Source organism: Electrona antarctica (assembly GCF_951216825.1).
Source record: "Electrona antarctica genome assembly, chromosome: 2".
Lineage (NCBI taxonomy): Eukaryota > Metazoa > Chordata > Actinopteri > Myctophiformes > Myctophidae > Electrona > Electrona antarctica.
Window position 1 is genome coordinate 2928981 of NC_136807.1, and position 14564 is coordinate 2943544.

Sequence of the window (14564 nt, forward strand, 5' to 3'; positions counted from 1 at the left end):
AAGAGAGGAGAAAGAGGTAGAGAAAGAGAGAGGAGAAAGAGGTAGAGAAAGAGAGAGGAGAAAGAGGTAGAGAAAGAGAGAGGAGAAAGAGGTAGAGAAAGAGAGAGGAGAAAGAGGTAGAGAAAGAGGTAGAGAAAGAGGTAGAGAAAGAGAGAGGAGAAAGAGGTAGAGAAAGAGAGAGGAGAAAGGTAGAGAAAGAGGTAGAGAAAGAGAGAGGAGAAAGAGGTAGAGAAAGAGAGGAGAAAGAGGTAGAGAAAGAGAGAGGAGAAAGAGGTAGAGAAAGAGGTAGAGAAAGAGAGGAGAAAGAGGTAGAGAAAGAGAGAGGAGAAAGAGGTAGAGAAAGAGGTAGAGAAAGAGAGAGGAGAAAGAGGTAGAGAAAGAGAGAGGAGAAAGAGAGGAGAAAGAGAGAGGAGAAAGAGGTAGAGAAAGAGAGAGGAGAAAGAGGTAGAGAAAGAGGTAGAGAAAGAGAGAGGAGAAAGAGGTAGAGAAAGAGAGAGGAGAAAGAGGTAGAGAAAGAGAGAGGAGAAAGAGGTAGAGAAAGAGAGAGGAGAAAGAGGTAGAGAAAGAGAGAGGAGAAAGAGGTAGAGAAAGAGAGAGGAGAAAGAGGTAGAGAAAGAGAGAGGAGAAAGAGGTAGAGAAAGAGGTAGAGAAAGAGAGAGGAGAAAGAGGTAGAGAAAGAGAGAGGAGAAAGAGGTAGAGAAAGAGAGAGGAGAAAGAGGTAGAGAAAGAGAGGAGAAAGAGAGAGGAGAAAGAGGTAGAGAAAGAGAGAGGAGAAAGAGGTAGAGAAAGAGAGAGGAGAAAGAGGTAGAGAAAGAGAGAGGAGAAAGAGGTAGAGAAAGAGAGAGGAGAAAGAGGTAGAGAAAGAGAGAGGAGAAAGAGGTAGAGAAAGAGAGGGGAGAAAGAGGTAGAGAAAGAGAGAGGAGAAAGAGGTAGAGAAAGAGAGAGGAGAAAGAGGTAGAGAAAGAGAGAGGAGAAAGAGGTAGAGAAAGAGGTAGAGAAAGAGAGGAGAAAGAGGTAGAGAAAGAGAGAGGAGAAAGAGGTAGAGAAAGAGGTAGAGAAAGAGAGAGGAGAAAGAGGTAGAGAAAGAGAGAGGAGAAAGAGAGGAGAAAGAGAGAGGAGAAAGAGGTAGAGAAAGAGAGAGGAGAAAGAGGTAGAGAAAGAGGTAGAGAAAGAGAGAGGAGAAAGAGGTAGAGAAAGAGAGAGGAGAAAGAGGTAGAGAAAGAGAGAGGAGAAAGAGGTAGAGAAAGAGAGAGGAGAAAGAGGTAGAGAAAGAGAGAGGAGAAAGAGGTAGAGAAAGAGAGAGGAGAAAGAGGTAGAGAAAGAGAGAGGAGAAAGAGGTAGAGAAAGAGGTAGAGAAAGAGAGAGGAGAAAGAGGTAGAGAAAGAGAGGAGAAAGAGGTAGAGAAAGAGAGAGGAGAAAGAGGTAGAGAAAGAGGTAGAGAAAGAGAGAGGAGAAAGAGGTAGAGAAAGAGGTAGAGAAAGAGAGAGGAGAAAGAGGTAGAGAAAGAGGTAGAGAAAGAGAGAGGAGAAAGAGGTAGAGAAAGAGGTAGAGAAAGAGAGAGGAGAAAGAGGTAGAGAAAGAGAGAGGAGAAAGAGGTAGAGAAAGAGAGGAGAAAGAAGTAGAGAAAGAGAGAGGAGAAAGAGAGAGGAGAAAGAGGTAGAGAAAGAGAGAGGAGAAAGAGGTAGAGAAAGAGAGAGGAGAAAGAGAGAGAAGGAAGAGGTAGAGAAAGAGAGAGGAGAAAGAGAGAGAAGGAAGAGGTAGAGAAAGAGAGAGGAGAAAGAGGTAGAGAAAGAGAGGGGAGAAAGAGAGAGAAGGAAGAGGTAGAGAAAGAGAGAGGAGAAAGAGGTAGAGAAAGAGAGGGGAGAAAGAGGTAGAGAAAGAGAGGGGAGAAAGAGAGAGAAGGAAGAGGTAGAGAAAGAGAGAGGAGAAAGAGGTAGAGAAAGAGAGGGGAGAAAGAGGTAGAGAAAGAGAGAGGAGAAAGAGAGAGAAGGAAGAGGTAGAGAAAGAGAGAGGAGAAAGAGGTAGAGAAAGAGAGGGGAGAAAGAGAGAGAAGGAAGAGGTAGAGAAAGAGAGAGGAGAAAGAGGTAGAGAAAGAGAGGGGAGAAAGAGGTAGAGAAAGAGAGAGGAGAAAGAGGTAGAGAGAGAAAGAAATTGAGACAGAGCGAGACAGAGAGAGACACAAAGAGAGAGAGAGAGAGAGACAGAGAGATAAACACAGAGTAGAATGAATAGCAGACGTTGTCAGCCTCTAGGGGACCATCTGTCTGCCTAGTCACGGTCCACTGTGATCCACATCTCTACAATGGAATGGTAAACAAATCAACAGCTTCGCTGTTAGTCTCGGCTAGTTAGGGCTGTGTGTGTGTGTGTGTGTGTGTGTGTGTACTTGGCAACAGTTATGTCCCAATTTCTCCAATCCCTCCTGCTATTTATTGGATCCTTGGATGCGCAATTAGCTGAAGCAACACACACACACACACACACACACACACACACACACACACACACACACACACACACACACACACACACACACACACACACACACACACACACACACACACACACACACACACACACACACACACACACACACACACACACACACACACACACACTTAAGCATTCACACACACCATGCCACCTTTTGTGAAGTCATAGGTCATATATGCCATGTCATCTTTTGTCAAGTCATCTCTTTGTCTTGCCATGTCATCCATATCATCTCACCGTTGATGACGGGCGTGAAGACAGCCATGCCCTTGAACTTTGGATCGCTCACAGTCTTGTCCAGTATGAGACCCCCGAAACTGCAAAATAACAACCAGGAACACAATCAAATGCAAAAAGTACACATTGTAGCTGTCAGGAGGAAACCTTTAACCCTTTAAACCTTTCAGGAAACAGGGAAAAAAAGATCATGTGTTTCAATGGATCCAATGTAGTTATTATTTAGTCACAAGCTCTTACTTTTCATTGTCTCCACCAGGCCGAAGGCATGGGGAGAGAGTATGTTTTGCACTCCGTCCGTGTGTGTGTGTGTGTGTCCGTCCGTCCGTCCTTCCGTTACCAGCTAATCTCCGGCACCGTTAACCCGGTCGATGCCAAACTTTGCACACACACTCCCTGGATGCCAACGATGAACCTCTGCCCCGCATTTTCCAGAACGGCCTCTTATAGCGCCACCATGAGGCAGCTTTTCACATTTTGTACCTAAAACTGCACCGATCTGCGTGAAACGTTGCATGCACACTCCCTAGAGGCCAAGGACAAACCGTTGACCTGCATTTTCCGCATCTGCCTTTTATAGCGCCACCAGGAGGCCGACTTTTGTAAAACACATTTTTTTATATTACTCCTCCAGATTCTGTCCAAAAATCTCACAAATCGTTACACAGTATCTCTATGGTCATGTGCTCAAGTCGGATCTGTCCGATATTTCATATTCCATCCTAATTGGCTATAATTGGCTTTCACAGTTTGCAAGATTGCCCCGTTTTCAACAAAAGCCTCAAATCATGAACGCAGCATGCAATTTACGTGAAATCTTTCACACATTTTCTTACTAGGCTGAGGAATATATCCCACCCTTTTCACATTGGCCTGTTATAGCGCCACCAACAGGTTGATTTTTGCAAAACACATTTTTGGAACAAAATGCCTCAAAAACATGTTTATATTAATCCTAAACATTTTGCCAAACATCTCACAGTCCTATCCTCCTGGTGGAGACCTGTGCCCAGAAGGGCACTTTTTCTAGTTGGTTATATATTCGTGAAATCCATAGACAGTGTACATTAACCCATTTTGGGGCGGGAACCCCTTTTGGTGTTAGCATTATGTTATGCTTTAGCTATTGAAAAATAGCAGATCTACAAGCACACAAGCTTGTAGATCTGCTATTTTTGAAAAATCGAAGAACGACTGACATAGAAACATAGCTTTTTCAGAAAACTGTCAGGATGTAGAAGACATTTTTTTTAATCTGATCTCAGGTCAAAATGGGTTAAAATTCCCATAGCTACATTTATTTGCCTTATTTTCGTGCAGGCCTATTTTGGGAAACCTATAGTCATTCTTTAGGACACGACTGTCCAAATATTTGTTTGATGGTGTTGTGATGTGTGTGTATGAGGCCTAAGACTTTAGTTCAGGCTTCTGTTTGGGCACTCTCAGTTCTTCAGGACCCCAGTTGTATGTACTGTGCAGTTTACAACTTTACATGCAGCAGCTGCACAAACAGGAGCAACAGAATGTGTTCTTGTGGAAGTATGCTACAATATTAATGATATTAATTTACGTTCTAACAATTCATTGTGAAATAATTCATATATTGTTTAAAAGGTTTGTTTTTTAGCTGAGTTACTTATAATACTACAGCCATGTGCTAAGCCTGTAATTTACCAAGCTCCCTGAGCAGAGCCCTGTGGTGGGCATAATTATAGCATCATACCCCCCTAAGCATATACAAGCCTTCTGCCTCCATTAAGGCTACTAATATTTTATAGACCTGGCATCCATTTTTCTGGGCATGTTATTATAGGCAACATTTTTGCTATACTTTTGTGAAAAAGTTGGGATATTATGGAGACACGGTAACCTTTCCGCCCGACAGTGACAATTTATAACACTGGCAAGGAGTGTACAGTACGTCACTATACTGGACTGGACAAGGAGTGTATGTACTGGACTGGACTGGACAAGGAGTGTATGTACTGGACTGGACTGGACAAGGAGTGTATGTACTGGACTGGACTGGACAAGGAGTGTATGTACTGGACTGGACTGGACAAGGAGTGTATGTACTGGACTGGACTGGACAAGGAGTGTATGTACGTCACTATACTGGACTGGACAAGGAGTGTATGTACTGGACTGGACTGGACAAGGAGTGTATGTACGTCACTATACTGGACTGGACAAGGAGTGTATGTACGTCACTATACTGGACTGGACAAGGAGTGTATGTACTGGACTGGACTGAACAAGGAGTGTATGTACTGGACTGGACTGAACAAGGAGTGTATGTACTGGACTGGACTGAACAAGGAGTGTATGTACTGGACTGGACTGAACAAGGAGTGTATGTACGTCACTATACTGGACTGGACAAGGAGTGTATGTACGTCACTATACTGGACTGGACAAGGAGTGTATGTACTGGACTGGACTGAACAAGGAGTGTATGTACTGGACTGGACTGAACAAGGAGTGTATGTACTGGACTGGACTGAACAAGGAGTGTATGTACTGGACTGGACTGAACAAGGAGTGTATGTACGTCACTATACTGGACTGGACAAGGAGTGTATGTACGTCACTATACTGGACTGGACAAGGAGTGTATGTACGTCACTATACTGGACTGGACAAGGAGTGTATGTACGTCACTATACTGGACTGGACAAGGAGTGTATGTACGTCACTATACTGGACTGGGCAAGGAGTGTACAGTACGTCACTATACTGGACTGGACAAGGAGTGTATGTACTGGACTGGACTGAACAAGGAGTGTATGTACGTCACTATACTGGACTGGACAAGGAGTGTATGTACGTCACTATACTGGACTGGTGCTTAAAAGGAGTGTATGTACGTCACTATACTGGACTGGTGCTTAAAAGGAGTGTACAGTACGTCACTATACTGGACTGGTGCTTAAAAGGAGTGTACAGGACGTCACTATACTGGACTGGTGCTTAAAAGCCAGTCATGCACAAAACCTCTGGGAACGCAAATCCATCCATAATCACATAGGTTTGGGATTTGGGGTATTCATGGAATTTGGGGGAATTCATACAAACAACATCATTGAGGGAAATTGTGAACATCTTTGTTTTGATTCGGGGTATTGTGCATTGAACCCAGGGCTGTGAATCTTTGGGTGTCCCACGATTCGATTCCGATTCTTGGGGCCACGATTCGATTCAACTCGATTCTCAATCCAAAATTCCAGATTTTCTATTCAAAATGATTCTCGATTCAATACATAGGATTTCATCACAATCTACTCCAGTCTTGAACTGAAGTGACTACAGTAACTTGAAAATGACTGAAGACATGATGTTTACTGCGATTAGGGTAAGCTTACATTTCATATCACAGACACCATGTAGTGAAAACTCCTGTAACTGTTACTCGAGTTTTGGAAATTATGAATCGATTTTGAATCGTTCCTAACGGAATCACGATTCTAATTCGAATCGATTTTTTTTTACACCCCTAAATGTACCCATCTTTCACAATATGTTGTATACAACATGTTTGCGGGTTTAGTTTTGTTTGTGTTCATATAGTTAACTTCTGCTGTCCTTTAGTTTGGAGTCCTGTCTAGTCTGTTCATCTCATCTGGTCTCTGCAGTAATGTGTGGTAGATTAAATAATCTTCCAAAGATGAAGGAATGACAAAGTGAAGTGTTGAGAATTTATCAAGAAGATTCAGCAGAGTAACAACATACAGAGAGTGAGGAACAGGCCTCCTTGCCTGTTCCTCCAGCCCCTCCGGGAGCAAGCCTCCCTCAACCCCATTCTCAGACATAGTCCTTATAGTCTTGTCTTAACAGAGATGCAAATACTAACTGTCCATAAAAGGATCTGCGCTAAACATAAGGGCGACACACAAATAAGTATACCTTTGCTGACAGCGTGGAGGAGTCAAGTCAGCTGTTAGATTGACAGCTGCATGAATTAGACTGAGCACATTGGTGAGCAAAGAGACTTAATGGAAGGAAGATAAATACACAATAATGCATATATTTGGCACTGTAGTTGGCCTTCTAAAACTCCCATTACAGTTCTTACAGTGATGTTTTCATGTGTATTATCTATTGATTATTTATGCTCTCTTTGACTGATTTGTGTTCTATTTTGTTTATAACCTGATTGATTTCTGTCAGCCTCTATTTAAAAAAAAGACCTTGCATTTTTTTTAATTGCAAATACAATTCTGTTCTTCTTCTTCTTATTATTATTATTATTCTGTGCCTGATTAAATAAAGGTTAAATAAAAATAAATAAACTGAAGTCTGCATGTAAATGTGTGGGCGGGGGAAATGGAATGGAATGGTCACTGCAGCCAAGGTTTTGTTGTACAGTAACTAGCGACATTTGTATGACACTAAATTAACATAATGGCTAAATGAACGTCAATCATCTCAGCTAAATACCATAATTGTACATTGTTTGTGTGGGTTTGTCTCCCAGCAGTGCTTGTAATATACACTGTATAGGCTCCAGTAAGGCCTGCCACTAACCCAACATCCGGGGAATCCCTCCCCGGAGTCTCTTTTCGTCCTCCACTTCGCAGTTCCGTGGACCTCTAATATTAACCCCCAACTGACTGCCGAGTGTGACCGTGGACCAGGCCACTTCATGGAGCCCACCCTGTCTATCTCTCTTCTATCCTTTCTTCCTATTCCCCCTCTACCCCCCCCCCTCCCCCAACACGGTCGAGGCAGATGGCCACCCACCCTAGAGTCGGGTTCTGCCTGACGTTTCTTCCTAAAGGGGATTTTTTCGTTACCATTGTCGCAATATTGCTTGCTCTGGGTGGATCTTTGTTGGTTGTAAAGTGTCTTGAGACAACTTGTTGTGATTTGACAATTGAATTGAATTGAATCTCATTCCATGTCTGTGTGACCAGAGCTTGTGTGTGTTTGTGTGTGTGTTTGTGCGTGTGTGTTTGTGCGTGTGTTTGTGCGTGCGTGCGCCTGCGTACCTGCTGATAGACATGGCCACTATGACAGGTTGCCATCCAGAGCGCAGAACTTCTCTGATCTGTGGACTCTTGCGAGCGAAAATCACCCACACAGGAATCAGAGCCAGGAACACCACACACACACATGGAGACAGGTACCATACATCTACACACACGCACACACACACAAAGGGGGAGAGTTAGTGCATATACAGTACTATTAACATACAGATGAAGCTGTGGTGCACACATTCACATATTACTGTATGCATGCATTACACGCACAAATACACAAAAGCAGAGATGAGTAGGATCTCAATTAAGATATTTAAAGCCTATTCTGTATGTGTCTGTCTATGATGTAATGTGACCTTTGCTGCCCTCTAGTGGTATTGGACATAAATGTCATAGAAATTATTCCAGTCCTTGAACGCTATTATAGTCATTGTACGTCTCCTGAAAGCCGCAAATGGTCATCTGTTTGTCATTTCCGTTCACCAAAATATATTTTAAAATACAATTAATTTAAATCATATTTTAGAATTTCCATTCATGCCAACGGGCAGGCAGCTATATATATATCTACGTCGACCAATTTGATTTAAAGCAGTGACTGCAGTCACTAAATTCAAGTGACTGCAAAGACCAGACAGAAGTGTGTGGTGGGACCAGACAGAAGTGTGTGGTGGGACGAGACGGAAGTGTGTGGTGGGACGAGACGGAAGTGTGTGGTGGGACGAGACGGAAGTGTGTGGTGGGACGAGACGGAAGTGTGTGGTGGGACGAGACAGAAGTGTGTGGTGGGACCAGACAGAAGTGTGTGGTGGGACCAGACAGAAGTGTGTGGTGGGACGAGACAGAAGTGTGTGGTGGGACGAGACAGAAGTGTGTGGTGGGACCAGACAGAAGTGTGTGGTGGGACCAGACAGAAGTGTGTGGTGGGACGAGACAGAAGTGTGTGGTGGGACCAGACAGAAGTGTGTGGTGGGACCAGACAGAAGTGTGTGGTGGGACGAGACAGAAGTGTGTGGTGTGACGAGACAGAAGTGTGTGGTGGGACCAGACAGAAGTGTGTGGTGGGACGAGACAGAAGTGTGTGGTGTGACGAGACAGAAGTGTGTGGTGGGACGAGACAGAAGTGTGTGGTGGGACGAGACAGCAGTGTGTGGTGGGACCAGACAGAAGTGTGTGGTGGGACCAGACAGAAGTGTGTGGTGGGACCAGACAGCAGTGTGTGGTGGGACCAGACAGCAGTGTGTGGTGGGACCAGACAGAAGTGTGTGGTGGGACGAGACAGAAGTGTGTGGTGGGACCAGACAGAAGTGTGTGGTGGGACGAGACAGAAGTGTGTGGTGGGACCAGACAGAAGTGTGTGGTGGGACGAGACAGAAGTGTGTGGTGGGACCAGACAGAAGTGTGTGGTGGGACCAGACAGAAGTGTGTGGTGGGACGAGACAGAAGTGTGTGGTGGGACCAGACAGAAGTGTGTGGTGGGACGAGACAGAAGTGTGTGGTGTGACGAGACAGAAGTGTGTGGTGGGACCAGACAGAAGTGTGTGGTGGGACCAGACAGAAGTGTGTGGTGGGACGAGACAGAAGTGTGTGGTGTGACGAGACAGAAGTGTGTGGTGGGACCAGACAGAAGTGTGTGGTGGGACGAGACAGAAGTGTGTGGTGGGACCGTGACGAGACAGAAGTGTGTGGTGGGACGAGACAGAAGTGTGTGGTGGGACCAGACAGCAGTGTGTGGTGGGACCAGACAGCAGTGTGTGGTGGGACCGTGACAGAAGTGTGTGGTGGGACCAGACAGAAGTGTGTGGTGGGACCAGACAGAAGTGTGTGGTGGGACGAGACAGAAGTGTGTGGTGTGACGAGACAGAAGTGTGTGGTGGGACCAGACAGAAGTGTGTGGTGGGACGAGACAGAAGTGTGTGGTGGGACCGTGACGAGACAGAAGTGTGTGGTGGGACGAGACAGAAGTGTGTGGTGGGACCAGACAGCAGTGTGTGGTGGGACCAGACAGCAGTGTGTGGTGGGACCAGACAGAAGTGTGTGGTGGGACCAGACAGCAGTGTGTGGTGGGACGAGACAGAAGTGTGTGGTGGGACGAGACAGAAGTGTGTGGTGGGACCGTGACGAGACAGAAGTGTGTGGTGGGACGAGACAGAAGTGTGTGGTGGGACCAGACAGAAGTGTGTGGTGGGACGAGACAGAAGTGTGTGGTGGGACGAGACAGAAGTGTGTGGTGGGACGAGACAGAAGTGTGTGGTGGGACCAGACAGAAGTGTGTGGTGGGACCAGACAGAAGTGTGTGGTGGGACCAGACAGAAGTGTGTGGTGGGACCAGACAGAAGTGTGTGGTGGGACGAGACAGAAGTGTGTGGTGGGACCAGACAGAAGTGTGTGGTGGGACCAGACAGAAGTGTGTGGTGGGACCAGACAGCAGTGTGTGGTGGGACCAGACAGCAGTGTGTGGTGGGACGAGACAGAAGTGTGTGGTGGGACGAGACAGAAGTGTGTGGTGGGACGAGACAGAAGTGTGTGGTGGGACGAGACAGAAGTGTGTGGTGGGACGAGACAGAAGTGTGTGGTGGGACGAGACAGAAGTGTGTGGTGGGACGAGACAGAAGTGTGTGGTGGGACCGTGACGAGACAGAAGTGTGTGGTGGGACGAGACAGAAGTGTGTGGTGGGACCGCGACGAGACAGAAGTGTGTGGTGGGACCGTGACGAGACAGAAGTGTGTGGTGGGACCGTGACGAGACAGAAGTGTGTGGTGGGACCGTGACGAGACAGAAGTGTGTGGTGGGACCGTGACGAGACAGAAGTGTGCTGTAGTGTCTTTGCATATATTTCCACTGAGTGCTTCTTTTGCACACGGACTGTGACTGTTTGTGACGGAAGCCTTTGGAAAGGGTGTGTGAGTCAGCAGTCTGCCTCCAGAGACCACTCTCTGCCTGGAGGCTCAGCCCGCTTGGTGCAGCATAGACCAGAATGCTCCTTGCGGTCGTGATGACCTGTCCTGGGTTCCAGTACGACTACCAACTTGTCCCTTACTGTCCTGTCTCTCTATCTGCACGACCTACAGTATGCAGCTATGCCAAATCTATCTTTAAAAGAAAGAGGGAAAAAAGATAGTTCAGCCTAACGGTACTAAGTACTGTATGTTAGGGCATTAAGCAACTAGTCGACTAGTAAACTACGGTAGTCGACCAAGTAAATCCACTAGTCGACCTTGTTGGTACTAGTTAGTTATCTTAGTGATAAGAAACACAACAAAAAAAAGTTTATTTTTTTCCCGATTTTGTAGGCCTCAAGATCAGGTAGATTATAGTTATAGTCACCAATGTACACAGTTTTTAAATGTACAAATATTGACTTCCAAAAAAAAAAAAAAAAAGATTTTCTTTATTTTTTTACATAATAGGTAGTCGACTAGTAAACTAGGCAACTAGTCAACTAGTACACGAACATTTTTTAAACCCTTTTTCAACTTTTTCACAATCTGAGTACCTATCGGCAAAAAATAAGGGAAAAACAGCACCCTCTTTTCATTTGAATTCGTCAACAGTCTTGAGAGGCAGACTTGCAGCCCATGACAGCTACAGTACATAAAACTAAAATGTGGGAAATAAAGTGAATTATTTTGTGCAAAGCAACATCTATGGATGCCGCAAGATGACATTAATGGTGGATACAGATGGCTGAGTGCACACTTTACTTTCATCTGCTGTTTCTAATGGCATTTTTGGCTGACACTGTAACTCTGCACCACCATTATTGCAACAATATGATACAGGATACAAATGGTGATCCCAAGAGCTTCTCACAACAACCACATAGCCTTGTGATTAATCCATGCAGTCAGCATTCAGCTAGGGTTAGTTTCACAGAAAAACACTTGCTGGCGCTCATGTGTCTCATCTTGACGCTACATTGATACACGTAGGCCCTACACAGAACCTTCGTCAACGACTGGCAAAATACATCATTTGATAGAATCCATGATGAGTCAATACCCAGAGATACAAGTTAATCTGTTACATTTACATTGTAACTGTACTTGTAAAAGTTGTTATTGCGACATCATTTTAATGGTGTTTTATTTGGCTACATTTTGCTATTTGGACGAATTCTTGTTTCACTTATATGAGGCGACTGTGGCTCAAGAGGTAGAGCAGGTCGTCCAATGATCCATGGGTCGGCGGTTCGAATCCCGGCTCCTCCTGTCTACATGTCGAAGTGTCCTTGGGCAAGACACTGAACCCCAAATTGCTCCCGATGTGCTGATTGGTACCTTGCATGGCTTCCGCCACAATCGGTGTATGAATGGGTGAATGTAATGCACAATCTATGTAAAGCGCCTTGGATAAAGGCTCTATATAAATGCACCATTTACCATTTTACTTGAGTCAGTATTTTTGTTTAAGTACTTTTACTTCTACAGTTTTTGGCTACTCTACGAACCTCTGCACTAAAGCTTGTACTTTGTCGTATGTAACAAGAAACATGCCAAAAATAGCCCAAAATGCGCCGTGACCTTGTAGATCTATTCCCGGCAGATCTAAATGACTTGACAGTATAATTTAAGCATAACTCAGTGATTACACGATATTGATAACAGAACTCCACATTTACAGCCAACGGATACCCTATCCATTCCAACGAGAAAACTATCCTATACCCAATGAACCAATCAGTTAAGACATCTGAGAGGTACAAGATTAAAGAGCAGTAGCGCACATCCAACCTCTTGGAGGCAGATGCTGGCCTAGAAGTGAACTGAGATCAAAGAATAAAAAGTCGAGCTGCACCCTGTACTGTACTGCTTCCTTTGCCAGTTTTTTGAGTGGTGCAACCACTCCCTTACGGAGCTATGTGTGTGGGTGGCTGGGTATGAGCACGAAAACAACACGGTTGTTTTTCGCAGTTACAGAGAGCGACACTCTGTAACTGCGATATTCTTAAAGGAGCATTCAGTGATTTGGGTGATTTGGAAAACCACCCAGTCCGCCCCGGTAACAAAATGTGCACATGCACGCTCTACAGTGGGGGGAAGTGCAACAGGCCAACAGCATGTGCACCAAGGCCCGCCCCCACTCGATCATGATTGGAGGAAGGCCCCTCTCATCCTGATTGGATGAAGGCTTTGCCACCCGCCACCAAAACTGAAACTAGGGTTTTTTTGACCCCAGGGGCTCACTGGGGACAGGGAGGAACTCCTTATATGGTCAGCACACTCTATAGTAGGGAGGATTATCCAGAAAAAAAGAAAAATCAAGTGATATTTGAATTAAGTCAAATCACTGAATATACCTTTAAATCTTAGAGGTACAACAGATAGCTGTAGGCTTGTTTTGTTTTGTAGCTGTAGAGCGTCTGCTAAATGCCTAAATTGTAAATTGTTTTCTTTTTTTCTTACCTATGTATTGATAGAGCGTGCTGCTGACTCCAGCCAGCAATGACAGCGTAATGAGGTTTCTTACCTATGTATTGATAGAGCGTGCTGCTGACTCCAGCCAGCAATGACAGCGTAATGAGGTCACCGAGGTCTTACCTATGTATTGATAGAGCGTGCTGCTGACTCCAGCCAGCAACGACAGCGTAATGAGGTCACCAAGGCTTTCTTACCTATGTATTGATAGAGCGTGCTGCTGACTCCAGCCAGCAGGGACAGCGTAATGAGGTCACCGAGGTCTTACCTATGTATTGATAGAGCGTGCTGCTGACTCCAGCCAGCAACGACAGCGTAATGAGGTCTTACCTATGTATTGATAGAGCGTGCTGCTGACTCCAGCCAGTAACGACAGCGTAATGAGGTCACCAAGGCTTCTTACCTATGTATTGATAGAGCGTGCTGCTGACTCCAGCCAGCAATGACAGCGTAATGAGGTCACCAAGGCTTCTTACCTATGTATTGATAGAGCGTGCTGCTGACTCCAGCCAGTAACGACAGCGTAATGAGGTCACCAAGGCTTCTTACCTATGTATTGATAGAGCGTGCTGCTGACTCCAGCCAGTAATGACAGCGTAATGAGGTCACCAAGGCTTACCTATGTATTGATAGAGCGTGCTGCTGACTCCAGCCAGCAACGACAGCGTAATGAGGTCACCGAGGCTGGCTGCGATGGGCGTGGCAACATTGTCAGGGTTTATCCCCACCTTCCTGGAACCAATGATCACACCGATCATCACCAGACCTAGAGAGACACATATATAGACACATATATAGACACATATATAGACAGATATACAGTATATAGACAGATATATAGACAGGCAGACAGATATAAAGACAGATATACAGACAGACAGACAGACAGACAGACAGACAGACAGACAGTAGATAGATATACAGTATAGCACTCATGGATTGTATTCCTAAGCCTAAAGAAAGACTTTAGCAAACTGTATTCGTGCTGACAGACACAGACACTGCACGGTCAGTGTTGACGTCAATGTGTGGGATTATTTCTACCGGCAATAAATAATGGACTACGCACGTAATGCAGAAATTATGCATGAGGAAGAGAAATGTGGGACGTGTACAGTCAGGTGTCTGAGTAGGTTAGTGTGGGACGTGTACAGTCAGATGTCTGAGTAGGTTAGTGTGGGACGTGTACAGTCAGGTGTCTGAGTAGGTTAGTGTGGGACGTGTACAGTCAGATGTCTGAGTAGGTTAGTGTGGGACGTGTACAGTCAGGTGTCTGAGTAGGTTAGTGTGGGACGTGTACAGTCAGATGTCTGAGTAGGTTAGTGTGGGACGTGTACAGTCAGGTGTCTGAGTAGGTTAGTGTGGGACATGTACAGTCAGATGTCTGAGTAGGTTAGTGTGGGACGTGTACAGTCAGATGTCTGAGTAGGTTAG

At 45.3% G+C, this 14564-nt stretch overlaps 1 protein-coding gene across 3 annotated transcripts in view; it reads right to left on the bottom strand.

Annotated features, from left to right (window-relative positions):
* LOC306940957 (solute carrier family 41 member 3-like) overlaps positions 1 to 14564 on the bottom strand; it is a 55389-nt gene that overhangs the window by 15701 nt on the left and 25124 nt on the right. For all 3 annotated transcript variants that reach the window (XM_079526243.1, XM_079526241.1, XM_079526242.1), the window contains exons 6-8: positions 13750 to 13896; positions 7719 to 7863; positions 2731 to 2810 (exon numbers count right to left, since the gene is read on the bottom strand). In XM_079526243.1, the coding sequence (XP_079382369.1) occupies positions 2731 to 2810; positions 7719 to 7863; positions 13750 to 13896 (372 nt within the window). The remainder of the gene's footprint in view (positions 1 to 2730; positions 2811 to 7718; positions 7864 to 13749; positions 13897 to 14564) is intronic.